At 40.6% G+C, this 27431-nt stretch overlaps 1 protein-coding gene across 8 annotated transcripts in view; it reads left to right on the top strand.

The window, feature by feature from the left end:
- The first annotated feature begins 469 nt into the window (after positions 1-469).
- Positions 470-27431, top strand: part of SLC10A7 (solute carrier family 10 member 7) — a 126595-nt gene continuing 99633 nt past the window's right edge. For 2 of the 8 annotated variants that reach the window (XM_081926167.1, XM_081926172.1), the window contains exons 1-4: positions 511-1075; positions 6588-6670; positions 8035-8171; positions 12349-12424. In XM_081926167.1, the coding sequence (XP_081782293.1) occupies positions 976-1075; positions 6588-6670; positions 8035-8171; positions 12349-12424 (396 nt within the window). In that variant the 5' untranslated portion in view covers positions 511-975. Of the gene's footprint in view, positions 1076-6587; positions 6671-8034; positions 8172-12348; positions 12425-27431 lie in introns of all 8 variants that reach the window. The other 6 variants (XM_081926170.1, XM_081926171.1, XM_081926173.1 and 3 more) reach the window with 6 other exon arrangements.

The raw sequence follows: 27431 nt of genomic DNA, 5'->3' as shown, positions 1-27431 counted from the left end.
TGGTGGGGAACAGATGCGCTTCTGCTCCGCAAGGGGTCCAGACTGGGGATTCCGTTTGCACCAACGCTAGCAGCCCGTCCAGTTCAGCCAACACTTCCTTAGAACTTTCATAGCCGAAGCGGCGGCGACCTGGCTTTAAAATGTGGAAACCCTCAATAGCGGCGCGCTTTGCACCTTCAGGTGCCCGAGGAGCAGGCCCCGCCCCGCACAACCCGGCCAGCCAATCCTGCCTCTCTCTTCGCCACGAGCCCAACTCCCGGGAAACGCGTCCCACTCCAGGAAACTGAAAGCTCCGCCCCGCCCTCCCCACGTCAAGCGCGTCGCGTCGGCGAACGGGCGTAAAGTCTCGAAGAAGCGCGCAGCCCCGCACCAACCGCCGCTCGCGAGGTTACCGTTGCCTTTCCCCCTCCCCCACGAGCAGGCGCGGGGCCTCGCTGTCCCGCGCGCCGCTGGCGGGCGAAGGGGCTGCCGGGAGTTTCTCTCGCGCGCGCCTTCCCCGCTGTGAGGGAAAGAGGACGCGGGCCTTTTTCTCCCGTCTGACTGACGGGCTCTTTCGCGCTATATGCCGGCGACGCGGTGGCTGCTGCTGCTGCTGCTGCAGAGTTTCCCCGCGGGCTGCGGGGCGTTTCTCGGGAGCCGGCCTCTCTCTGCCTTCGTCCAGCCTCAGCCGCCGCAGTACCTCGTCGCTTGCCGGCTTCCAGAGATGGCGTGCGAGTCTATTAGTAGGCGCGTGGTAGTGATGGCGGCTTTCAGGGAGACTTTTCCTGTCACTGGATACTGTTCCTACTACCGGCGGCGGCGGCGGGAGCAGCTTCTAAGTAGCCCCGCTGCTGCTGCTGCTGCTTCCATGCTGCACAGCCCTTCTGCAGGAGGGGCCAAAGGGAAGTCTTGACCAACTCCCCGCCTTCCTCCTCCCCTCCCTTTCCTAGCTGCCTGCAGCCGCGGGAGTCTCGCGGCCACGCCGCCGCCGCCACCATGGGCTTTTTGGACAGGCTGAGGAAAGACTGGTTCATTCTCGGAATAGTCCTGGTCATCACGGTGGCCAAGCTGGAGCCGGCCTTTGGGGTGAAAGGGGGTAAGTCTGGCCGTGGGCATGCCGTTGCCTCATGAAATGCGTGTCAGCCCCGGATTCCACCCCCCCTCACATGCCCAACTCGCTTGTTTGCAAACAAAGAGGAAATTGGGATTTTAAAATATATATTAAAAAGTCGGGTATATGGGGTCCATTGCAAAATGTTGCGCTCTCCACACCGTAGCAGAACTGAAGGAAGCCCACGGCCCGAATATCTGCACGCTGCTTGGGGTTTGCTATCCAATCCCTTCTTTCTTTTGGCCGCTGCAGCCATTCTGATGTTTAGTACAGCTCTTCCTTAGCGCTCCAAAACTCTTCGGCAGAGGAGCTGCGTTGACACGTTGCACACTAGGAGCGAGCGAGACGACCCAACTTCCGCGTGGTGACACCCAGCAAGCAGGAGGGGCTGAGCTCTGGGGCGGGTTGAGCAAACTTAAGTCCCAGCAACGGATAACATTGAAGGAGATACGTGGACTCCTTTAAAAAATGATGATAATAAATTTGATAACTGCAAGCACCGAGCAGTTGCAAAAAAAGGGACAGGGATTTAACTCCCTCACTCCCCAAATCGCCTTTATTGTTTCCCAGCCAGTGTAGAAACTTAAAAGTACATTGACTAGCTGGAAACTCTTGTTCTGCTATTAGGCTATGTAAATGAACATGGAGAGGGGGAAGTCATTCCCAGATTGGGACATTATTGGGTTTGATGTAATCCTTGTACGCTCCCACCTTAAAAAAATGTGTGTGTGCATCAATAATTTTCACAGTAATAGTGGTAAAACATAATCCAGAGGAGGTAGTTTTTCACATCCGTGAGGACTGAGTTAACAATGAACTTAAACAAATACACTTGTTAACAGGGAGCAACTTCCTTACTTCCATGTACTATATCCATTTCACCTGGGAAAATTACTTCTGTTGAATCTGGGATAATTACTCCTCCTCTTCTGGAGAGAATTACTTGGAATGCATGAATTATGTATAGCCATTCCCCTAGTGCATGAGTGAGCTTATAAAGCAGTTGTGTTAGTTTTGTTTTCTTCAAATTATGGGGAAGAGCAAACTTCATTACCATTGGGCCCTTTTAAAAGCATATAAGTCCTGAACACACCACCAAAAACTGTTGTGAATAAAGCACATAGACTGCCTGTGACTCAGTAATACTGTCTATGTCTGTTGCACAAAGAAAGAAGCTTGAATATTAAGACTCAGTTTGTGGATTTGCTAAATAGCCTTTGACATACCATAAATGTACAAGCTGTTCTTGTTCAAGTGTCAAAATGAAATATTGAGCACTGAGTCAAAAATATGAGTAGGAACATCTTTTTATTTAAAAATGTACTGGTGAGTACTTAATGCCATATCCTCTCAATTAGTGTGTGCCAGTGATGTGGGATGGAAAATTTCCAAATGCTTAATTTTTATCTGCATTAAATGTTCTGTTTCAGGAGTTCATTAGAAAAAATGAATGGGTGCCCAATTGCAAATACAGTTAAGGCAAACTTGGCAGTTTCAAAGTTTTCTTTACTAAATGCAAGTAAAATAAACTTGCTAAATTAGATCACTCCCTCGGGATGCAAACTGACATTTTTCTTATGCACGTTAGCTTAATTTCCATAGAATTCCCCCTCCTTATTATCTTATGCATGTATACAGGAAAGTAAGTCCTACTCATTTTGTCCCTAATGGAGTGGCAAGATGTAAGAAGTGGATGCAGCTCTGACAAAGCTATACTTGCTGAAATATCTTCTACACAGATTTATGTTAAAATTGTAGGATACCTGTTTTCTCTTTTTCATCTGGTCGCCTATCCTGCTTCCAGGTAAGCATGCATAGGACATTGCTGTCACATTTTGAAAATGGCAGGAAACAAAAAAGCTTTGAAATTGATGCAAGGCAAATGGCTCTTTTAGCTAAAACTTATAAAAAATGTATAGCTTACTTGGCCTGCAGATTCAACCACTTGCTTTAGCTTTTTTGTTCTATTTATCTTCTAATTTTGTGGCCAATTTTTAGATATCCCAGGAAATATTTATTGTCTCATAGCACATGGCTTTGTAGGAAGAGCTGCTAGCTTTTGTGTAGAGCTTAACAAAAATATATTTGAAATAATGCTATGAGTTTAATTCTGCAGATTTTACTATGGGAGTGCTCCAGTGTTTAAAGAGGATTATCTGTTAAAGTGGTAATTTTAAACTGGACAGTGGGGCATTTTGTCACATACCTTTTCCTCTTCAGTGCATCGGAGCACATTTACTGATGTAATTCCCACTCAGTTCAGTGACTTTTTATTTTATCTGTGGTGATCCAGACTTGGCTCCTGCAGTTGCATCTGTCATATATCACTGGTCTTCTGCCATCTGTAAGCTTGACAGCCTTTCAGTAGCCGGGCTAACTAGTCTTAGGCAGTTATTCTTTCGAGGTTTTTGGCCAGCAATTGTTTACAAATGTATTGAGCATTGCATTTAATCACTCTTCATTTATTAAGGAACTTTTATGTCCAGGAGACCACTTCTTTCCCTATATCTGACTGCAGCTTAAGAGCACACTTTCCAATCTAGTTTTCTGCCAGGTTGGCTTATACTGCCCAGTGGAAGGCTGGAACCTGGACATGAAGTTCTTGGGTTCTTAATCTTCAGTTCCATGACTTCATATAGTTTGCACCTGAATTTAGAAATGTTGTAATTAACCCTGAGTCAGAAATCTGGCTTAATAATGGCTAGTAATCTGTTCTGTGGTAGGTAGCATGTTGTGTTTCATTGTTTTGGTAATGAAGAATTGCTTTGCTCCATTGAGAAAACACTGGTTCCCAGGAGGTTCTGATGCATTTTATGGAAGACATAAAGTGTTGATACTTTCACATTTGCCTGTATGTCAATTCAGTGAAATGTGAGGATCGTTTGCCTGGTGTTCAGGATAAATAACAGAATCACAGAACTGTAGAGTTGGATGGGATCACCCAAGGGTTATCTAGCCCAGCCCCTTGCAAAGCAGGAATCTCAGCATAGAATACAAACATTACATTTCAAAAAAGTCTACAAAAATAGTGTCAACTAAGGATTCATTCTGTTGCCTAGTTAGAGAAATTGACTGTGTTGATTGTTTGATTAAATGTGAAACAATTGGCATATACATAAAAACAGTAGTTATAAACCAAGGCACATATTTATTTTCTCGAGTTGATGTGCATGTGTGATGTATCTGAGAAAGAAGAAAGCCTCTTCTAAGATAGCGTTTGCTACCTACAATTTGTATAATTGTATTAATGATAAGCTTTTTTAAAAAGTGCTAGCCAATTAATTGGGATTTTTAAATTTATTTCCTTTAGCATGATTTATATACCACTTCATAAATAAAAACAATCTCTAAGCAGCTTACATAAAAAATAGTTCATGAAACAATTACGTAGTTAATGAAACACTTTTTAATTGATTTTTACAACTGATTGTACCAGCATTACAGCCCTTCTAAGGATGCTTTGAGGCATAGCATTTTGTGAGTGATTAGCACTGACTTAGAACAGTAGCCATTTACCAGTAAGTGCACCAGTCTTTCCATAATGCTCATCCCACGCCAGTTACTTCTAGGCCATATGAACCAGCAGGAACAGTACAGCTGGAGCAATTACCATGGTGTCAAAACAGTGATAGTACCTCTAAATTTTTACTTTTCCTGCAGTCCTTCCTTTTTCAGTTCTGCCAGTGCTGCTAGAAACAACAATGGAAAACTTCCTAAAACTGACTAATGACACTCCTAAGGGAACACTATCCACATACCTTAAGGAGGTGTGGGGAGGGAACATTATTTGAATTTATTCAGTGTATCAGCCAGAAGTGAACATTGATAGATTTTCTGTTTTTCCTGCTAACAGTATAACAAATGCACAATATTTACTGTATTTTTGGTTGCCAAATATCTAAAGTTCTTTGGGCGACATATAGCATATAATAAAAACAATGAAATACAAAACACAATTCTAAAAAGTAGCATTAAAACAATTAATATAAAACTGAACTAAAATCAAAGCCACAACAAAACATTCCAGGTGTGAAACAAGGGTAAAAGCATCAGATTTAAAAGACCTGTGAGAATAAAAAGGTCTTTGCCTTGCACTGAAACATACTGCTTATTTATTATGTGAGCCAGACATCTCTCAAGGAACCAAAAAGAGGTCTAGGTTATCTCATTTCTTCAAAACTAAAGAACAATTTTTTGTTGCTGAGAGAATGCAGTTCTTTCACCAGTTAGCCAAACTGTTCAATTAAAAGTACTGCCCGTAATGCTGTTGCACATATAGTGTGAGGGCCTATTGGACAGTGCTTGTGACATCATTAATGGGCGATAATGGAGAAGCCCACTGTTTGCAAGCTCTTGGGTGTTAAAACTGCTCGGAAATTAGTCAGCATGGAGAAGCCCCTTACTACTTTCTCCTCCCACCCACTTTCTATTCCATGTTGTGTACATCTCTTGTGAACTATATATATATAGCTCAAGTATTCCACTACCATCATCTTTGTAGTGATTCCCATCCCCCATTCATTATGTGTGAATTTGATATTGAATTGTTGACTTTGTATTTGGACTTGCTGGATTACTCTGCAAAGATTAAAATCAATAGGAGCTGGATTTCAACTGCTTGTCCAGATATGAACCCCTATTTTCCCCTATTGAAAATACACATTAGGACAGCACAGAATCTAACTTACAGTAATTTACAAGAAGTAATTATAAAAGCTGCAATTGGGACGTGGGTGGCGCTGTGGGTTAAACCACAGAGCCTAGGACTTGCCGATCAGAAGGTCGGCGGTTCGAATCCCTGCGACGGGGTGAGCTCCCGTTGTTCGGTCCCTGCTCCTGCCAACCTAGCAGTTCGAAAGCACGTCAAGTGCAAGTAGATAAATAGGTACCATTCCGGTGGGAGGTAAACGGTGTTTCCGTGTGCTGCTCTGGTTCGCCAGAAGCAGCTTAGTCATGCTGGCCACATGACCCGGAAGCTGTCTGTGGACAAACGCCGGCTCCCTTGGCCTATAGAGCAGGATGAGCGCGCAACCCCAGAGTTAATCACGACTGGACCTAATGGTCAGGGGTCCCTTTACCTTTACCTTTAATTATAAAAGCTAGGCCTTTCTTCATAGCTGGTTTTACGGGGCGGGGTTAATGTTAAAGAAGGCCTTTGCTTTTATTCTTTAGATCACAAGTCTGTTAGATTTTTGTTTCTGCAATATCCAAATCTTATTACTTCCTTGTCTCTGTCACTCCTTTGTATATGAATCATAACCCTTCATATTGATCTTGGATGCATTGACTGCACTCTGGTAGAGCTGGGCTGCTTCTGCACTTCTGCTCTTGGCTATGGAAAGAGAAGAAGCCAGTAAGCTTGGTTTTAACCTCATATAGTCTTCAGTGGGAACCACATAATAATGTGTGTGTGTGGAGGGGCTTGTAAGTCTTATGTGGAAATCAATCTTGGCTGTCTTGGTTTATTTTTGTTTATTTTTTGTATTTGTATTTTCAGGACCACTGAAACCAGAAATCACCATCACATACATAGCTGTTTCAGCTATATTCTTTAACAGTGGGCTCTCGTTGAAAACTGAGGTACTGCAAATGAATGTTAATCTTTCTCACTTTTTTTGTTGATGGGAGCATCAGGCTGCTAATGGCATAGTACCAACAGCAGTCAATATGTGCTTGTATATTTAGGAGACTATATGCATCAAGAGTGGGAGAAAAAGATGTAATGGATTACATCCCTGTACCCATAAATGACTGTCACAAGGTCCCTTATTGCTTCTGTATTAAACTTGATATTTTGCTGTTAGTTTAACATGGAAATTATCTGTATGGATTGTGTTGAGTCTACACCTGCAATCCTACAGTGGGTCATTTGCAAAGTATTTACTTGGAGTCATTTTATTGATTCAAATGGAACTTGGGTCCCAGAGAATTGTGATCAGGCGACTCTAATTTTGGTAACACAGGTGTTTCAGAGCTGATTCTGCTAGTATGGGCATGTGGCTAATAAACTGGCATTGAACCAGCACCAGCTGAACAGCCCATGTGATCTATTGAAGTTAGGTATATTTCAGAGCAGTGACATCCTGTTTCCCCCACGCTCCTGATTATGCATTGCAGCATGACCTTGGTGTGTGGGCAGCTTTTGTAAACGTGTTTAATATCACCACTTATCTCCAGCTGTTGTAAGTTTGCTCCCAATTTATTATTTCTCCATGTGTAATCTGAGGCTCAGAATTTAAGTCCTGCCGTATTTATGTGGTAAAGTAGGCTTGGAGCCACCTTACATAACACTGGATGGCTTTTTGCTAAGTCATTTTTTTGGGGGGGGGATTAGCTTTAGATAACAGGGTTGTTTATTTAGGGTCATAGCTTGACAGATATTGAAAATATTGTTGCACTAGGACTAGCCATTTATATACATGCATATATATGCTAGCTAGTCTTTTTTTGGGTGGAGGCAGGGCTAACCTTTGGTGAAGTCTTGCTGCTATGTAAAGCTCTAAAGCAGCCTTCCCCAACCCTGGGTCACCAGATGTTGTACTGTAATTCTCATCATACCTGACTGTTGGCCATGCTGGCTAGGGATAATGGGAGTTGGACTCAAAACACCTGGGGACCCAAAGTTTTACAAGACTGCTCTAAAGTCTTTTTTAAAAAAAAACATTGTAGGTACAGGTGTCACCTGTCCAGTTGTTAAAATGTTTAATTTGAATGTGTATTTTACTATTAATCTAGCTTATGCTTAGTTTTGACAATAGGTGATTAAAAATTTGCATGCATCAGGACAGGTGAAGCAAAGACCCTTTTTTACAGAATTGGAGAATAGGCTTTTTGAAGCAATATGTATCTGACATATATAATAATGATACCAACTTAAGCAATACAAAATAGAACTGACTTCAGCTGTTAAAACTGCAACCTCTTCTTCTCTTGTTGCTTTGTAGGAGCTGACAAGTGCTTTGATGCATGTGAAATTGCATCTTTTTGTCCAGATCTTCACACTTGTATTCTTCCCAACAGCAATATGGCTATTTCTTCAGCTGTTATCTATCACACCTATAAATGAATGGCTTTTAAAAGGGTATGTTTTAACATCTAAAGGGTGAAATATTTATGGCTGCTTTTCCAGAAATGTGCTTTCGGTATCATTAGGGCTGATTTTCCCCTCCTGTGTACGTGATTTTTCTGCGTACGTTCATGCTTTGACACTTGCTGTTGGAAAAAAAATATGTATGCAAAACATTACTCTTTCAAAATCTTGGTCTCATGTATCCAAAGACTTGGCAGCTAATTTTATATGTAGGGACTTACTCAGCAGATCATGCCTCTTCTTGACAAGCCTTCTGTATTGAATTTGCTAGTTTAGGTTTCAAGGACTAGGAGTAAAAATGGGGGGAAATTGGTGGTAGAATAGAAGCTTAACTGTTTGAGTATGTATGAAACAGAATATGTTTTTTCTATGATGGTCTGTTGACCCATGGGAAAAGTCAATCAGGGGTCACAGTTGATGGCAGGCAGTGCCAGGGCCAAAAGCGAGTGGAGCCGGCAAGATTACATGATGATCTCTCTCTTTAGCTATTAGCTTCCCAGCATCTTGAATTATTTTCTCACTCTCTCAGATTCTGACTAAGAAAAGTCCTTTGCCATGATGGTAATTGTTTTTCAATGCAGTATGCCCCTCCCCCATTTTATCTGTAAATGCTTTCAGAGATCAAGAGCTATAGAAAATTGCAGTGTATGAATATGGCTGTCAATGTGAAGAAAAAATATCAAGCACCATATTCAGCTAAATTCTGTAATGAAAGCAGTTCAAGTTGTATCCTTTTCTAGAAGTACTCTTTTTTTGCCTCTAAGGAACATAGCTGCTTTATTTATTTATTTAGTGCGCCAGTATGCTACCGTTCCATCTGCGTATTGCTCATGGCAGATGATAAAAAGAAAATCAGAATACAAACTGAAACATACTCAAAATACACCATAAAAACCACACACCAATGACCGCACCAGTCATGCATACAAGCTGTGGAAATGGAAAATGATTAAAAATCGGTTTGATCCCAAAGAGGACTTCATTGAGGGCGGAGGAAACCCCAAAGAGAACAGAGGTGCAGCAGGGCTTTGTTAAGGCTGCTCAGGCTCCCTGCCTAGTAGCTGACATGTGCAGCCCCACAACCCCAGCTGCTTTTCTGCATAGCCTTCAGCTGGCTCCAGAGCTTCAACTCTAGTTGGAGAGAGTTGTGTGGAGAGAGAACCTGAAAAGAGGGAGCTGGAGAGCAGGGAAAAAATGGGTGTTTAGAGACTTTTTAGAGGGTGTTCCCACTTAGGCGATTTTAGTTTATGCCTGCAGGGGCTCAGAACATAACCCCCGCACAAGTGGGGAGACACCTGTGCAAATGTAAACGCTGATGTGTAACTATTCACAAAGATAAGACCCAAATATTTAGGAACAGGACAATTTTTATTTTACTCTCCGTGAGTGAAGTGTTGAATTGCAGGTAAGCTGTTAGAAATTCAAGGCAAAACAGTTGCAAAACAAATGTGGTTTGAAGAATATTGTTTGTACATCTTCTCCCAGTAGGTTTTTTAAAGTGCAAAACTGTGTGCCACTCCCTCAACTTTAACTCCAGTATGTAGAAAATATTACAGCAAATATCTGTTTAGGGCAATTACTTACATCTCACTCACAGGTTGTCAGTCTACATTGTATATTATTAGGCTGCTAAATACTGTATAAGAACATTTTATTGTTTACCTCTGGTATAATAATGCTGCCTCCTTTTTATTTCTTGGTCTCATCTTTGCCACATAGGATATGTTTTGTTTAGCTCATACAATACATTGTCATGGTCGTCTTTGATACTCTTGTCCTAACTAGGGTTCATTAATACCAAGAATGTGATCATAATGAACAGCGCTTTTCCATAAGGGAAGATCTTGTGATGCAATTCCTCTGTCCTTTCATTGTGTTCTGGTTATTATTTCTCTTCTGGCAATGTTATAGTGAGAGCAATCGTACTTGAGATTTACATGGGGTCATCAGCAGGGAGCTGGACCAGATAGCTTTTGAGATTCCTTTCAACTTTATGATTCTTTAGCACTTTCTGACTTTGAGGTAGATCATGTTTCTGTCTCCTTTTTTGTGGGTAGAGGGCAAAGAGAGGATAGAACACATGAAACTGCCTTATACTAGGTCAGACTAATGTCAATTTCATCCAGTATTGTCTACTCTTAACTTGGTGGCCTGTTGCTTGTTCCAGGATTGAACCTGGCACCTGGAGGCAAAACATATGTTCGTCCACCGAACCAGGGGTCCTCCCCTAAGACCACTTCAGATTTCTCTCAGCACTGTTGCTAAGCCTGCTTGCAAACCACATCCTCTGAAGCAGAGAATACTTTCTCCAATTCCAGATATATGATGGATGGGGGTGGGGTATGTAATAATGAAAATTGTACTCCGCATGTGTTCAGGGGTCCTCTTGTTTCTGGAGCTGAACCTTGATATTGAAAGCAGATTCTGGGAGTGAACCTTAGTAGGTTCAAAGTAAGCTTTATATGCACATCCTCTCAGGAAGCTTCTCAAATTAATGCATGTATTACCATATCCCCAGCAGAAACAACCACTTATAATGTAAAGGCAGAAGTTCCTGAAAAGCTACTCAGCTCTTTCATTCTCAGGGCTTGCCACCTTCCTAGATTACTCCTATCTGTACAAATTTACCAAACATTATTCACATTAAGGCAGTATTCTTCAATCTTGGTTCCCCAGAAGTCATTGGACTACAATTCCCATCATCCCTCAGCTGGCATGGAAAGATGGGAGTTGTAGTCCAACAGCATCTAAGGGCCCAGGTGGAAGGACATTGCATTACGATTTCTCTCTATAATCTGGAAGGGGTAGGAAAATGCTTTTTAAAGAACAAACATAAATGCTTGGAAATTAGATGTATTTACTACACCTGGAAGCTAGAATTTCACCATGCATGGCACAATCACAGCGTGCAGTGAGCACCTCCTTGTTTTCCTGTGAATGGTGGGACTGGCACTCCTGCCACAGGATGTAAGAGTACATCCTGTGGCAGAAGTCATCTTAGACTTTGAGTTCAGGACCGGAAGAGATTTTAGCATGTTAGTCTAGTTCAGAGCATCTGCGAAGTTGGATTTCAATTTTCAGTGTACAGTATATTCCTTGGCTTCAGTTTTTAATAACAGTTTTCTATCTCCTTTCCTGTCATGTCTAATAGATTGCAAGCAGAGATTTTTTTTTTATTAAAAAAATTATTGCCAAGTGCCCAGATATTTTAGACTCTGAATAAATAAAAGCAACAAAACAAAGCAGAGACAGTATGTTTACCTAGGAATGAACTGAGGCTTGACCCAGCCAAAATTTACAAGGACAAGCATCCTACAGCCGCCACTCCATGGATTATTTTCCATAACTGATGAGGGATCTTGGAACATTTTTTGAATTTAATAGATTGGTAGGTCATGCCTCAGAGCAATCTACTGCCGCACACTCCATTAACATGAATAAAGTTTGAACAGTTAAAGTGTTTAGGGAATTGTAGCTTATGCCTCAAGAGCCCTGCACTGAATATCATAACACTCCAATTTACAGAGAAAAAACAAAGCTTTATAACAAAGCTTCTTATCCTGTTTTGTGTAGAATGACTTCTGCAAGCTGCTCATGTATCTGTATACATCTGAAAAGGAATGAGCAGTAGACTGCAAATGGATTTATCAGAAGACCATGTGGTCTTCCTTAAAGGGAATATTTAGCTTCTTGGGCAGATACAGAAACAGCTTGTATGAGTTGCCCATTATCCCAGTCCAGATCTACTTGTGCATTACAGTTTGAGCTACTCCATTTACTTTCATGGGGCATGTAGCATACAGATACTTGCACGCTTGTGAATGGGGTAGCCTTTGTGGATTCAACTATTTTATCACAGAATTGTGAAGTTGGACGGGACCAAGGCGGTCATCTAGTCCAACCCCCTGCAGTGCAGGAATCTTTTGTCCAATGTGGGGCTTAAACTCACAACCCTGAAATCAAGAGTCTCATGCTCTACCAGCTGAGCTATCATACCATCTCAGTTAAGAAATCTATCCTGTTTTTGTATTCTAGTCACAAAACAAAGAATATTGGTATTCATGGTTTCTGAATGTAGTGTGTAATTTTGCCCATTCTCCTTTATGGGTTTTGTGATTAATTTCAATGAATATTACATTTGTATCTGTGTATGTTTTCTGCCCCTTAGTTTGCAGACAGTAGGCTGCATGCCGCCTCCTGTGTCTTCAGCAGTGATTTTAACCAAAGCTGTTGGTGGAAATGAGGTGAGTTGATTACAGTTTTATTTTATTAATTGCTTTTTTATTTAAATGCTTTTGTGCAAAAGTTTTCTTTCCTTGAGAGTAAAGTTGACTGACAGATCATGAAAATGCCACTTGAGATCCCATCAAATAACAATACCTTCAAATGCAGAGGTGTAGCTTTTGGTGAATATTTTGAAACCTTGGGGATACATGCCCTTTAAACTTTCAAAATGCCTATCTCTTCATGACCATAGCTCTTTTGCAGTTGCATCAGAGCCAGGATGGATAGGCCTATTCTGACCAAATCAAGTGTCATTATAGAGTGATTATTGCCTGCAGTACAAGGATGAAGGGAGAGCAGGAGAGAAGCCTCTCTATCCTTAAAGGAATATCCTACTTACCTTCCCCTCTTCAAGTCAGGTAGGGAGCCTGGCAGCAGAGACCACTGGACAGGCATGGGCACACAGCCTTTTGGATCTAAAGGGAATCTATAGGTTTGAAGTGGTGGTAGGGGAAGGGGATTGGACTGTGCCACATGTCCTTAAAACTCCTTTCCTCCCTGAATGGATGAGGGGTTGACTTCCTCCATGTCCAATTTTCACCCCTCATCATCTTTTTGGTGAGGGGATTACTTTCCAATCATTTCTGGGTGGTTCTATGCTAAAGGTATGTTCTGTCTTCACCAAAAACCTTTAAAGGAATCCTATTTATGACTCTCATGATTTGGTGTTACGCATTTAAATCTGTACTAAATTCCGTCATTTTAATTTGTATTCAACACACAAATGGTGTTACTTAGTGTAAAGAATATTATATTTTTAGATCTAGTGATGCCTCCAAATCTAAAGCCTTTTCGAAAATGAAACCTTGGAGAGTCCCATGGGGCAAGGTAAATTATTGCATGTGGTGAACTCTTTAAGTCATAGACCAAGGTCAAGGCAGTAGGAGTCTTATTTGAAAAAGCTTTTCTCTCTGCTTGGAAAGCAAATGAAACCTCTCATCATTTAACTTTAAAATTATAGCTTTAAGAAAATTTTCACTGCAGCTGAAAGATCAAGTTCATGGCAGACATAAAGGACTCGGAAGTCCTTTCTCAGATGTAACTGTGGAACAAGAGACGTTCTGATTCCCCCACTCCTCGTGCATTCTTGATGGAAAATAAAGAGTTCATAAAGATCAGAATCTTTGTAATCTACTGAATAAAATCAAAGGCTTCACAAGGCAGAAAGGAATGCATTAAGTCTTAGACTGCTTTATTTTATTTAAGACAATACTTTTAAGGTAACTTTATTTCAATTAAGATTATTTGGTTAAAATGTAATGAAATAAAAGGTTTTGAACATTTTATCTGTTGAACATACCTCAGTGATCTGCTTTGCATGCAGAAGGTTCCAGGTTCAATCCTCTGCATCTCCAGGTAGGGCTGAGAAAGGCTCCCTGCCTGAAACCCCCAGAGAGCCACTGCCAGTCAGTGTAGGCAATACTGATTTAGATGGACCAGTGATCTGACTCCATATAACATTTCTTCCAAGGAACTCAAGGAAGTATACAGTTCTCTCCCTTTCCACCTTATCCTTAAATGAACCTGTGAGGTAGAATAGGGTGAGTGAGTGGACCAAGGTCATCCTGTCAGCATGAAGCTGAATGGGGATTTGATAAAGTAAACACTATACCACGCCATTCTGGATTCCATTTGGCAAATGCTCCTACATTAGCATTATAAGGTAATGCACTTGGGAGTCCTGCATTTGCATGAGGCCCTCGCATGTTACCCAAGTTTGCCATCATGTGTAATACCCATTTAGAGGAAATAGCCAGTTCCAGCTCTCTTAAGTGAATGTATGGCATTCACATTTTATATTTTTAGCAATGGATATAACTATATTACATGTACATCTAAAAAAACACCCCGCAACACTGTATGTGATGGTCAAGTATTTTTAAAAACTACTGTCAATTTTGCAGATAACTCTAGATATTGTATCATACTGGTTTTTGATATCTGTGATGGTGTGAGTCAGAACCGGAAAAAACAAGCAAGCCATTTCTGCAGTAGTGCCATTGAAGTTTGATACTGCAGCAGAGCCACTGATTTTTCGACTTTAGCCAGAGTGGTACAATTTGTCTAGTCGGGAATGGGCACAAAGCTCATTGATGGTAACTCAGTTGCTTGATCTGTATGAATTGCCTTAAGTAGCTATGACATACTAATTAGAGTGTCACATGCAAGTTATTACGGTTTACATCTTCTTTTAAAGAAAGTGAAGAATTTTACTAATACTATGGAAGGTACTCACAGTGCTGTTTCATTCTGTTCTGTTGGATAAAATTGGAAGGGCTGTATAGAAATGGGAAGACAGGCAGACTGTAAAATGCAGCTAGACCATCCATTGGACAGATAAAATGTTTATTGTGCCGATGATGAAGGTGAGGCAGCTATTGAGTGTATTGGGCATTGTTGCATAAAGGAAAACTCAAGAGGAAAAAAAAAGAAATGAAAAAAAATGCCATAATGCTCCTTGTGCTGATCTTATCAGTGGAGAAAGCAGATGTCCATCAAATGTTTTCCAAAGTCAAGCCCAGTTTTTAGTGTATTGTTGCTTTCGTTATTTTTTAAAATTCTCAATGTTCTAATCACCCCACTATCTTCAAACTGTTTATAGTTGGGAAAGGGGAGAAAAAGAATCTTCCACACTGAATTAACAATAGTTGTGGCCTTGCAAAAGATGTTATTTAAATTTGTTCAAAAATAAGGCAAAACTGTTGTATTGAGTTTTTCTTTTAATTAGCAGGTGCCAGCTGTTCTAGGAAGAGAACACCTGTGCTACTTGAGGTATTAGGGAGTTCAGGTCCCAGTCTCTTTGCACACCAGTCAAAATTAGAAATAACGGATTCCTGTGGAGATGTGGGTTCTTAATGGCCTTAGCAGCTACTGTTCTCTTGACACATTCTCAGTCTTGAGATCTGAGGAAGTTACTTGAACACTTTGAAAGTGTTGGAAAACCATTGGCAAGACCAGGGGTCAGCAAACTTTCTCCACTGTCCCTCAGACCTTGTGTGGGGCCGAACTATATTTTGGAAAAGAAAAGAAAAAAACGAATTCCTATGGCCCACAAATAACCCAGAGATGCATTTTAAATAAAAGGACACACTCTACTCATGTAAAAACATGCTGATTCCCAGACCGTCCATGGGCCAGATTTAGACTGCGATTGGGCCGGATCCGGCCCCCGGGCACTGAACTCAACATTTAGCTTCTCTTTACTGGTTGATAAAATCCATTGCCCATATCTACCAATAATTTGTAGAAGAGTTTTGAATGTAGTTTAAAAAATATATAAATTAGCATTGTTGAGTGAGTGAGTAGACTCTAATGTTTTACAAAACATCCCTTTTAACACGAATATATGAGCATATGCAAATCTTAAGCTTTACTTTTGGGTAAATAAGTTTTAATCAAAATATAGAGGTACTGGGGTGCCAATACAATACCATATCTAATATTATTGTGGTGGGAACCCCCACCCCATCACTAAGAAACATTTCACAATTTTGGAGCTTGGGCTTGATCTCCCCCCTTTAAATGACCATCATTTTTTAAAAAACAACAACCCTGGTCTGTTTTTGTTTGGTTTTTAAAAGTTCCAATTTAACACCTCCATGGATTCTTTCACCCTTTCTTCTCTTTATATAGCCTGAGTCTTGACAACCTGGTTGGAAGTGATCAGCCGGACATGAGGGAAACCTCTGTTGTGTTTTAAGAATACTGTAACAGTGGTGCAGTTAGTGGGCTTGAAGAGGTTATTAAGTTATTGCTTGTTGCCTGACCCATATCGATTTCTGGCTAGTAAGCATATGGAGTACTGTGTGGCAGTTTAGATGACAGTGCCGTTTTAGCTCTTATTATTGATGGGGCTGCTGGCTTGTCACGAATTGGGAGCAAGGATGCTATGCTTAAACAGGTGGGGCAAGAATTGATGAGGGAGCCCTGCACCTGACTGGTTGTTTTGGGACCTGTTTGTGTTGTGGGGGGGGGGGGGAGAGAAGTTGTATCTCGCTGACAGAAGTTGTGCAGTATCTGTCTTTGTACCTTGCGAGGCAAGAAAGCTCTTGTATTCAGGATGGAGAGAGAGGAGGGAGGGAAAATTGCATCTGGCTGCCATTGAACCCACTTCAGTATTTTTGAGTCTATGGAGCTTACAAGGCTGCTATTATCTTATTTATCATAATGCTATAGAAAAAAATAGTCTCACTAGTGAAGTGGATGTTTGAAATCCTGGCTGCAGAGCAAAGGCTAAATGCTTAATCATGTGTTCTCTCAATGTTGGGTGTTTTGTTTTTTAAAAAGTATGCTGCTTTTACAGCAAAATACTTTATCCTTTACTGGAAAATGTACACCCAATATGCACAAAAATATTAATGCAATTATTCCTATTATTTTCTTTATTTTCTTCCTATGGAAATATGTGCAAATTTGCATAAATTGTGGAATTTTTTTATTATTATTAATTACCAATTAATCTGCCTGCAACTCTAACTGGATCCCATGTTAAAACAGCTATACATTTTTGTTAATGTGATCTTTCCTGTGCATGATTGAATGGTGTGAACAAAGCTGTACAGGGAAGAAGGCCTGCAGGTCATACAGTTGGTACTACAGGAATGTTTGGTGAGAGAGTTTAAAATGTGGCTCCAGCACCATCCTGCAGAGATCTTTGAGTCCATAGGACTTTCCCCAACGTCTGAACCATGAAGTGACAGATCAGGCAGGTTCAAATGATTTAAAAATTTTTATGAAGGTACAGCATACGAAAAAGCAACACACACAAAAGAATAAGCAGTACAGTGAAGGATATTGGTTCACATCCAGTTCAGGTCAAATTCCTTCTTTCTTTCTGACACTTCTCTTGCTACTTGCGAAGTTACTATTCATTTAAGCCATAATATTTGACTATCACAATTAAAATAGTGTCCATGTGTCTCATTCTGATTGGCTCTCTCCCCTCAGTAATATCTCGCTTTCTACTGTTCCTACTAAAACCCTGATCTAATATGAAATGCTGAAAATGGTAAGCATATTTGCTGCTGAAAACCTCTGTTCACCACCTATTTAGATAGAACTACTAACATATTCTCTCTGAGGAGATGAATAAGGGTAATGTGGGTCTACAGCATTTTATTTATTCATTAAAAATATTTGTATCCCATCTCTTAATTGCAAAGATAACCAGCAACACATAAATATAAAATTCCTATAAAACTACAAAAAGCATCCACAAGTAAAGCAAAAATCAACAACTGCAGTTCAGAGGAGATACTAGTATCAAACCACATTAAAAACTTAGGAGAAAAAGCCACAATTTCAGTTGCTTTCCAAAGGCCAACACGTTATTTATTTTCACATTAAGCTTGTTTGCAGAGGACACCCTTGGAAAACCAAATGGAGCTCAGAAGAAGGGTGTGGTGTTACAAGAACTGTACAAATGGCTTTTGCTGGGGCACTTCCAGTGGCAAGAAGGAGGAAAGGAATGTAACTTCTTTTAAGACATCAGTAGCCTCCTTTGCCTTCAGAGCTGGGAATCGTTACAAGTGGACTGTTTCTTAAAAGGTAAAGGGACCCCTTGACCAGTTGCAGATGACTCTGGGGTTGCGGCGCTCATCTCGCTTTACTGGCCGAGGGAGCCGGCGTACAGCTTCCGGGTCATGTCACCAGCATTACTAAGCCACTTATGGCGAACCAGAGCAGTGCATGGAAACACCATTTACCTTCCTGCCAGAGTAGCACCTATTTATCTACTTGGACTTTGACGTGCTTTTGAACTGCTAGGTTGGCAGGAGCAGGGACCAAGCAATGGGAGCTCACCCCGTCGCAGGGATTCGAACCGCTGACCTTCTGATCTGCAAGCCCTAGGCTCTGTGATTTAGCCCACAACGCCAACTGCATTCCAAGGACTGTTCTTTAGCTTATGACTTTTGGCAGTGATTTATGGGTTGCTTTGAATTACTTGGTATATAGACTACAGAGGACTTAAAGTGGGACTTAACTCTAAGTGACCCACCTCCGCAGTATAGCATCTTTTCATCCAGGCCCATTTCTTATTTCATATTTGCACTTGAGTGCAGATACCAAAGTACAGAATGCATGCACCTTATGGCAATAGATAATTGCATACAAAGGTTTTAGATAACCAGAAAAAGATCAGACTTATATTTTGTTATCACATCAGTGGCTTTTGATGGGGGAAATTGTGACTTGAATGGGTGAGCAGCATTCACAAATTATTTTACACGTGTATTCATACTTAGGTAGTTGTATCCAAAGGCTAAAAGTCTTGGCAGAAGGAAACATAGTTCTTAGACCATGTTAATCAGTTTGAGGCTAGGTTTACAGGGATACATTTATGGCTGTGAGTAGACCAGTAACAGTAACACTTGGAAGCTTAACCTTTAGAGAGGCAATCTAAAGAAGAAAAAGGCAGCAGTCTTAGATTCCAGGGGCAGGAATAATTTTTAAATAATATTTACACCTTTTGTCATTTTAAAGAAAAATCTTTAGTTTCCCCCTTTCCCCTTCTGCCTTTTTTCTGCTAGTTGACAGGGCTCACTTTATTTACATTTTGACTGATAGCCCTCAAAGATGTGCTGAACTATTTCCCCCCCTTGCTGTGCTAAAGCAAAACCCCCTATAAAGCGCCAGCAGACCATATGACCCCAGCCCGTAAGAAATGTGAAGACAATTGTGATATGCCAATTCACTTTCAGGATCTGCTAATACTGTAATGTTTTTTCCCTTGCCAGCAGCCTCCTTGCCTGGTGTCATTTCTTGAGCTCTTTTGGGATGAGATTAGTCTACAAGAACAAAGTAGCCAGATGTCTGGTTCTGAGAGAGTCCCAGGGGTCAGGGTATGGTAGGCAACTGTAATCATTTGGGGCTAAGATCAAAGATACCTGAGAATTACTTATGGGCACATAGTGTGTGTCATGCCCGTTATTAACAGTCTGTGAAAATTTGTTTCCCTAATTAACCCTTTTGTTGGTTAAGCTTTAGAGAATGAATGTAGTCCTGAATGAGAGAATAATTTGTTCTTTTTAGTAGCCGATACAGACACCTTTCTTAATCTTCAACTGTGCACAATCTCATTATAGCCAAAATGCAGTATTTTGGCTGGAATACTTGATGTGAGTTGTAAGAATTTGTGTCTTATCCAAAAATGAAATTGGCAGAGAAAAATTATGAATCCTTTCCCCACCTTTCCCCAACTACTGAAAATTTAATAAATGTTAAAAATATATAGTTAGGCTTCACTTAATGTAGCTAGCTTAGTTTTGTTCTAGCATTGGATGCTAATATCAAAGTGTGGGCTGAATCAGTTGGTTGATTGTATTTAAGTGAACAAATGCAGTGCACCAGTCTGAAACATGCTCTTCCTGGCTCTAGTATACTCAGCCTTTGTTATCAAGGGCCTCATTAGTGGCCCAGTTGTCTGTTTTCAGTGCTGCGACTTCCCTTTCTTTTATACAAAGTAATGTTAATGTGCTGATATGTATGTAAGCGTGTGGAGGGGGAGGGGGGAAGAGTGGTTGTGTTCATGATAAAATTGCATTTGCAATTTATTGCCTGTGATGCATGTTGAGCAATTTTAAGGGACAAATTTGAGTGAGCAGACATTTTTAAACCCTGGTAGGAAAGCCCTCTGGAGTAATTTAAAGGACATAATTGATTTATCTGTTTCAAACTTGACAGCCTCACCATTTTCTTTCTTGCTCTCTCACTCTTACTTAAGAGCACTAAAGGAAAACAGAATAAGATCATTACTGAAAGAGTGGCTTAGGCTAAACTTCCTTTCTTACTGGTGATGCCTGAGGTCTGCATGTGTAAATTGAGAGTGCTTATAATGGCGAGATTTTATTATTGCTTGCAGCAGGCTTAATAATAACAAAAGCAATGAAGGAGGTTAAAACAGTGGCTGCAGAGGGAGGTTCGCGGTGGTCTTTGGCCAATGCCATATTCTTGCAGTACACTTTCCCAATGCAGGCACCCAGCCACCCCACTTATGTGCAGATTATGTTCTGGACCTCCATGTGCATAAGTGGAAAAGGTGCAAGTGGGGAGCACTCTCTAACACCTCTACATGCTGTTTTTTCCCCTGCTCTCCAGCTCCCCCCTTTCTTTCCACATAACTCTCTCTTCAACTAGAGTTGAAGCTCCAAGGCCAGCTGGAGGCAGGACCGCATGCGGAAAAGCGGCTTCTTATCTCCCCAAGTCAGTGTGTTTAGGATTTCAGTCTAAATTTCCTTGTGTCCTGAAAAAGCTTATTTAGGGATACAGTGTGCCTTTTCCTAGTGACTTGGCCCACATTTGCTAACATTATGTAACATCTGATTATTTGCGGACTGTAGAGATCCAAGAAGGATGAGTTGTTATTCTCAGTAAACAAAAAAATTGAAGAAAGTTCCCTTAGATGACTGAAAGTTGAGAGTGACTCAAGTAGAGGCTTTTTATTGAAATGTTTTAGCCTTTCTGCTGATCTCTCTAACAAGATCAAAAAGCTGCTGTTCTTCCTCCCTACTTGTATGAGTTAAAACAAGGCTGTGCAGGGATCCCATGTGGATAGAGAGGCCTCTGTAGAGCATGTGTATAGCCTGGAGGGATTCTTCAGATGCCCATTGCCACCCATTTTTCTTGCAAGTCGGGGAGTGACTACATGGGTCTGGTTTCTGAATTTGTTCTTTTTGTTCTGAGAATAATTGATTTAAGTATTTCTGCCCCCCTCCGCAGTTTGGAATATAATCTCACTGCAAACGTAACATTTACTTTTTGACTATGCATTTATTGAGAAGATGAAACTTAAAGCACTCTTTAATTCTCTGTGGTGGTGTGGAAGGCTTTTGGAGATATTTCATTAATGAAGGCCAAATAACAAACCTGAATGGTTATTTGCATGGTTTTTGACAGGATAAACAATGTAGTATTAGGGATTATTAGTGTAATCACATTTAAAAGTATAAAGAGATGGTATATCTTACCTGAATGGATTGAACCAAAATGCAAATAGCTTAAAAAGTGCCTTGTAATGCTGTATTATGAAATGGGGGCTGGCGGGAAACTCCTGAAATTTATTCTAGATAAAGTGGGGGTGCTACCATTCATTAGTTCTGATAATCTGATTGAGGATAGCCAACATTTTTTTACTTTCCTGAAGCAGCTAGGGCGCATTTTAGGATTACTCCTTAACCTGGCCCTTTGCCTGGATGCTCAAGTGCTGACAGCTGCCTTGTAAAGGCTTAATCTGGTTCACATCTGCAGTCTTTCCTGAAGAACCTGGTGTGGTCTCTTTGTGGGGCTGCCCTTGGAGACAGTGCAGAAGCACCAGTTGATGCAAAATGCAGTCACAAATTTGTTTCCTGGAGCTCAAAATACATAATTTCAGGTTGGACATAGTTGGTTGTATCAAAGAAGTTGTCCTATTTGCACAAAGGCTTCTACCTGCACAACATGACTTTCTCTCCCCCTGCATCCTCCACCATTAGCTTTGGGGGATCAGGGGAATCACAGAACACATTTAAGGTATGTGCAGGTAGAAGAGAGGGAGAAGTCCTGTTGCAAAGTCCTTGTGCCAATGAGATAACTTCATTAGACAAAACCCAATGTGACTGAACACGTTTGGGATAATGCTGTTCGTCTTTCATTGCCACTGGATACCAAGTTGATATTCTCTCTGAATTATTGTTTACAACCCTAAAATCTATTTACTTGGTGGCCACCACCAGTTGATAGTTCATCAGCTTATATATTAATGTTATTTAATACATAAAGTGATGGGTTTTTATATTGCCGTTAAAAAAAAAACCTTCCCCTGGGCAGCTTTACAAATGCATATTCACACATATCAGTACAAAGAGATCAGCAATTGAAAGCAGCATAAAACTGATACCGTCAAGGCTTAATAGTTAAGTAAAAGTAATTGGAGAATACCAGCCTTTGACTGGTCTCAGAAAGATAAAGTACATACCAGCTGAAACTTCATCGGGAGAGCATGCCACAATCTGGTTGCTACTGCTGCCGCCACCACTGAGAAGGCCCCCCAAACTTGTTGTGGGGGCAGGGTGCTGTGAAGTTAGCATTTTGTTATGTTAGTATGTACTTCTTTGTTCATACTTATACATTATGCCTAATTTGCCCTTTGTTTTTTGCCCTTCAACCCATTTTTGTTGCCACATTTGATACATTATGTGTTACTTGTAAAGCATGTTTAAAAGTAAATCCAAGGCAAACGAAAGCATAACATAGTTCAATATTGTCTTGATTTAAGCATGGTAGAAAAATGGAAATCTGTTTTTCATTTAAAAAAAATCTCATCTTAGAACAAGGAAAACCCAAAATAGTGTAATGGGTTAATGCAATGTCTTCATGTTGTAACTTAATATCACTTAAAACTGTAGTACAGTATACTTTATTTATTTAAACATGTATTTATTTGTACTCTTTGAAGCATAGCAAGGGACATAGTCAACTCAAGATTTCCTGTGTTTCATCAGAAATTTGACTGCGAACATGATCAAGTTGATAACAGTCAAAGGTTTTTGCTGGCTGGCTGGCTGGCTGGGGGACACTGTTGATTGCCTTTTCTCTATTGGAACAGGATTGTGAAGCTAAGGGTAACACATATTTTGATTCATTCTTTGCTTTGCTCTTTTTAAATTCTTCTGCTCTTCCCAAATTCATCAAGAAGTGAGCAACTGAAAGATGTGTTTTGCATTTTGCAAAGCTGTGCTTGTGGTGGAAATTTGATTTGAAGGGCTCATTTCTGCTAGATGCAGCAATATGTCCTCTAGACTTTCAAAAGTTAAAAGGCAATAAGTCAATCCCTCTGGAAACTATGCAGAAATTCAAATCATAAATAAGGAAATGCGTCAGGTACATTAAACAGACACAGAAAAATGGCTTTCTGTCCTTTGTAGCAAGGTAATTGGGCACCACAGCTTGGCAGGAGCTGGTGCTATTGAGTTGGCTGTAACTGCCACAGGTTGATAGGCAGGTGATAAGGCAGCTTCCACTTGGGTCTGCACAGGAGGCCTACCTAATATGCTGTCTGCCCTAAGGGCCTATGGGAACACAGTTGGATTATTATGTTAATGCATGAGCCTGCTGCCCTCTTCCTATCCCAGCTGGGTTCCCTGTTGTTAGGAACTGCTTTGCACTGACAGTGGAGTAATATGCTTCATGATTGAAAGGGCAAAGGGGCTTCGAAGAAAAAAGAATAGGCCTGCACAGATATGTAAATGAGGAAAGGAAGTCAGTAGGAGGGTTTCCATATAGGTATAGATAGAGAATTTATTAGAAAATGAGTAATACAGGGCTGCTAATTGCACTGTTGTTTAAAAACCCCATTAAAAATAATTTCCACATGCATTTTTACTTGTAATGTTAGCGGACGCCAGGCTGGTAAATATTTCTGAAGGAGCTGTAGGAATTCTGTTTGGTTTTTTAAATCGAATGATATTGTACAGGTCACCAGTATGCAAACCGATAGCAGTTCAGTTGTTTCAGGCTTTGATCCCAGTTTATTCTCCATTGCTAATTTTCTAAAAAAAATATGTAATTGCCGGTGGAGGTGTACAGTTCCTGCATTGTCTTTTAAAAACCACTTTTTGATCTTTGATGGATTATGTGGTCATGGGTATAGCAGTTTTATTTTGCTTTGTTGAATGTTAAATCTTTAAATATACCGTGTGTGTATACGTGCGCGCACACACACACGCGCACACACACGCGCACACACACACACACACACACACACACTGTATTCAAGGGACCCAGTGATGGAGTACACCTTCTGTGTATCCTGGGCTTTATCTGCATACCTAAGGCAACAACCAGCCCACTATTTGCTATATTGGAAGGCTCTGTTTCTGGCATCAGCAAATGAGCAACATTTATTGCTGTTGCTTACAGATCTCCACCCTCAGTTGCTAGGGCCTAAGGCTAGCATGTTTGTGCTATTTATAGCTAATTGTAATGAAAATATAGACGGTCTTATTGCCCCCTAGTATTTTTACCAAGCCTTGATAGAGACTTGTCTTGAGCTTGCCAGGGTGACACCCCCCCTCTGGGAAGGCTTTGATAACGAGCATACAATTTGCAGGATTGTTTGGGGACACTTCCCCATGTAATGTGCTGTGGTTGATTGGTGCTTTCAGTTGGAACACATGTCATTGGAAAGCATGTATTGATGGTGCAGTTTCATACTATTCCAGACAGGCTAGTTTTTGTGGGGGCACATTTTAAGCTCCTACACTAGAAGTTTTCTGTTTCTTGAAGTTCTTCCTTCTTCAGAGCTATAGCGGAAACTGATAATACTGTTTTGAAGTCCCTAGCATAAATAACTAGTATTGTATGTGTGACTTGAAGAATTTGGTGTCTGTTTCTTTTAAAATAATGATGATGCCGAACTAGGAGAGAAGGTTTGGGATTAATGGGAAATTGAGGCATGCATACTGTATGTTAAATTTTCAAGATAGAGTTAATTTCATTTTTTCCAAAGTTATGTGATGTGACCTGACTTTAAGCTTGTATGCAGACTTGTATTACAAGTATTATTAAAATAAAAAACATCAGGCAACACAACACATTGTTTATTGTAGGAAACATAAATGTGTTTGATGACAAATACATCAAGTATGAAAGCAAAATATGCACACAACTTTCTATGCTCAGTGCTGCTGATAGTCAATGTAAGTGGTGCATGAGAACACACATGCAGATCAGAAAGCTGTTCCGGGTATAATACTGGGTAGATTTAGGCAACTGGTTAACAGGTAAACCACATAATGGATTATATCATTGCATGGAAGCTCTTTTCCCACCCCTACCTTACTGATTGCTACTGCTTTTAACAGATGAAATGGCCAGCTTGTATTGAGCAATTATGTAATGAAAGATTCAGTTGGCTAGGCTGTCATATAATAATTGCAGTTAACCATGTGAATAACATGGTTGTTCCATTCCATTAACTGTGGCTGATTGGTAACTCCTGTTTTTCACCTACCTAATGCCTCTACAGATAGTTTCACAGGAAATAGCTGGAGAGTATAGGTTCTCCACAGAAAAATATTTGTGTTCATGTAGCCTTGGAGGTAAGCTTAAAAGGGCACCATTTAAGATGTGGCCTTGTTCTTTCAGTTCACTTAGAAAGTAATATTCTTTGAAGTTATGGGGATGCATTGTTTTAACTAGACCTCTAATCGTGTTATAGATTATTTGTCTTGAGGAGGATCAAGGGACAAGACCTTTAAGTGTTTTCATCACAGCTTAAGATCTCAGGAAAATTTTAGCTTTAAATGAAACCTCTGTTTGGGAGGCTGTTATTGCTCTGTATCCATTGGAGAATACATTCTGAGGTAATTTAAAAGACAGAGAGGAAAAGTCACTTAGAGATATAAAGTGCTTGACTAGAAGAGAGTCACATGTTGGCAGTTACTTAGGCATCGCTGTTCAGGGGCCTCTTCTATTAAATCATAAAAGTGACAAACCATTTGTCCTGGTATGACAGCTATTGCCTAGCCTACTAAGCTAATAAGCCTTTGGTAGTGAACAAAACTGAGCCATAAATTAAAATTTCAGATAGTTTCATAGCTGGGGGTTTGGGGTTGCCTTTTATTCATTATTGAGTAACCTTTCACTATCTGAAACCGTATATGAATAAAGTTAGGTTTTGGAAATAGCCGAACAATGGGTTTCATCTCAGACAAGGAATACTGTAGAAATTCTTTGGACCAAATGCAGTCAGCTGCATTCCGGTTTGATGTCAAGGCAATGAAGCCATTATTTCATTTGTCTTCGTGTAAGTAGGTATCGGGTTACATTAGAACAACCCTAAACCCTTCAGAAAAAGAGGGGGAAAGCATGCACATTTCTGTAAAAGAAACTACAAGTACAGTTCACTAACTACTTGTGCTTTGCAACTTCCACTTGTTTCAATGTGAATTTTGTGGTAGGCCGTGCAAGTGCCTTTGAAGTAGATGAAGGTTGCATAGTAGTTTGGTGAATTGAGATATCATCTTAACTATGTCTACTTAGCAGTAAATCCCCCTGAATTCAGTGGAACTTGGCATTGCAGCCTTATACCTAATGGTTATTTGCTAAGGTTTTGAACGAAGATGCTGCAGTGCCTTTTTATCTTGTACTAATTCACTTTATATGTTAACATTTAATACTAGAAAGAGGAGAAATTATGATTTCTCTTTCTAATAAATCTGCACTCTTCTGTTGTCATTCCAACAACTAAGTTTGCATGCCAGAGGAACAAGCTGGCAGCCAGGTTGCCCATGCTCCTTCCATCAACACCACCATTGCCACTGGTGGGAAAGGGAAATGAAGAGAAAGTCTTTTTCACCCTTCCCCACCACTGCCACTTCTGATAGGAGGAGGAAGCCTTTGGAACATAGGGAAGGAAGTTCTTCTCCCCTTCTGCCATGCCCCCCACCAATGATGGAGAAAAGAGAAGGGTTTTAAAATGCAGGCTTGCTTTTCTTGGCAGTGGTGGGAGGTGGGTGGATGAAGAACAGGTTAGGTGGAGAGTGGTGGCTGTGCAGTATCCTGTGTGCATCTTACCTGCATTTGACTTGCTAAGTTTCAACCATACCTGGTTGGAGGTGGGCTGGTGAGGTGAAGGATCCCAGGTCCTGGGCAAGGCCCATTTGGAGCACCCTGCAAACAAGGGAGCCTTTGGCCAGCAGCACAGTGACAACAAGTAGGGATTTTATGGGACCCAGCAAGAGCCAAAGGTGCCCTGCTTGGAGGGTGCATCATGGGGATCTTGTCAAGGAAGAAATGCAGAGTTCTCTTAAAGATGCTTGTACTATAAATGAAAAGTAACATTAATAATAAAATACCGGTACTTCAAAAGATTGTTCTTTTCGGAGATTTTACAGATTTTTTAAAAAAATAATTTCAATATTTCCAGTATGGTCAAATTGCACTCTGATCAAATTCCCCTCACACCCATTTCCAGCAAAGGTTTACTCA

The sequence above is a fragment of the Podarcis melisellensis genome (genome assembly GCF_964234715.1).
Source record: "Podarcis melisellensis genome assembly, chromosome: 9".
NCBI lineage: Eukaryota > Metazoa > Chordata > Lepidosauria > Squamata > Lacertidae > Podarcis > Podarcis melisellensis.
This window is presented reverse-complemented; position numbering and strand designations above follow the sequence as displayed.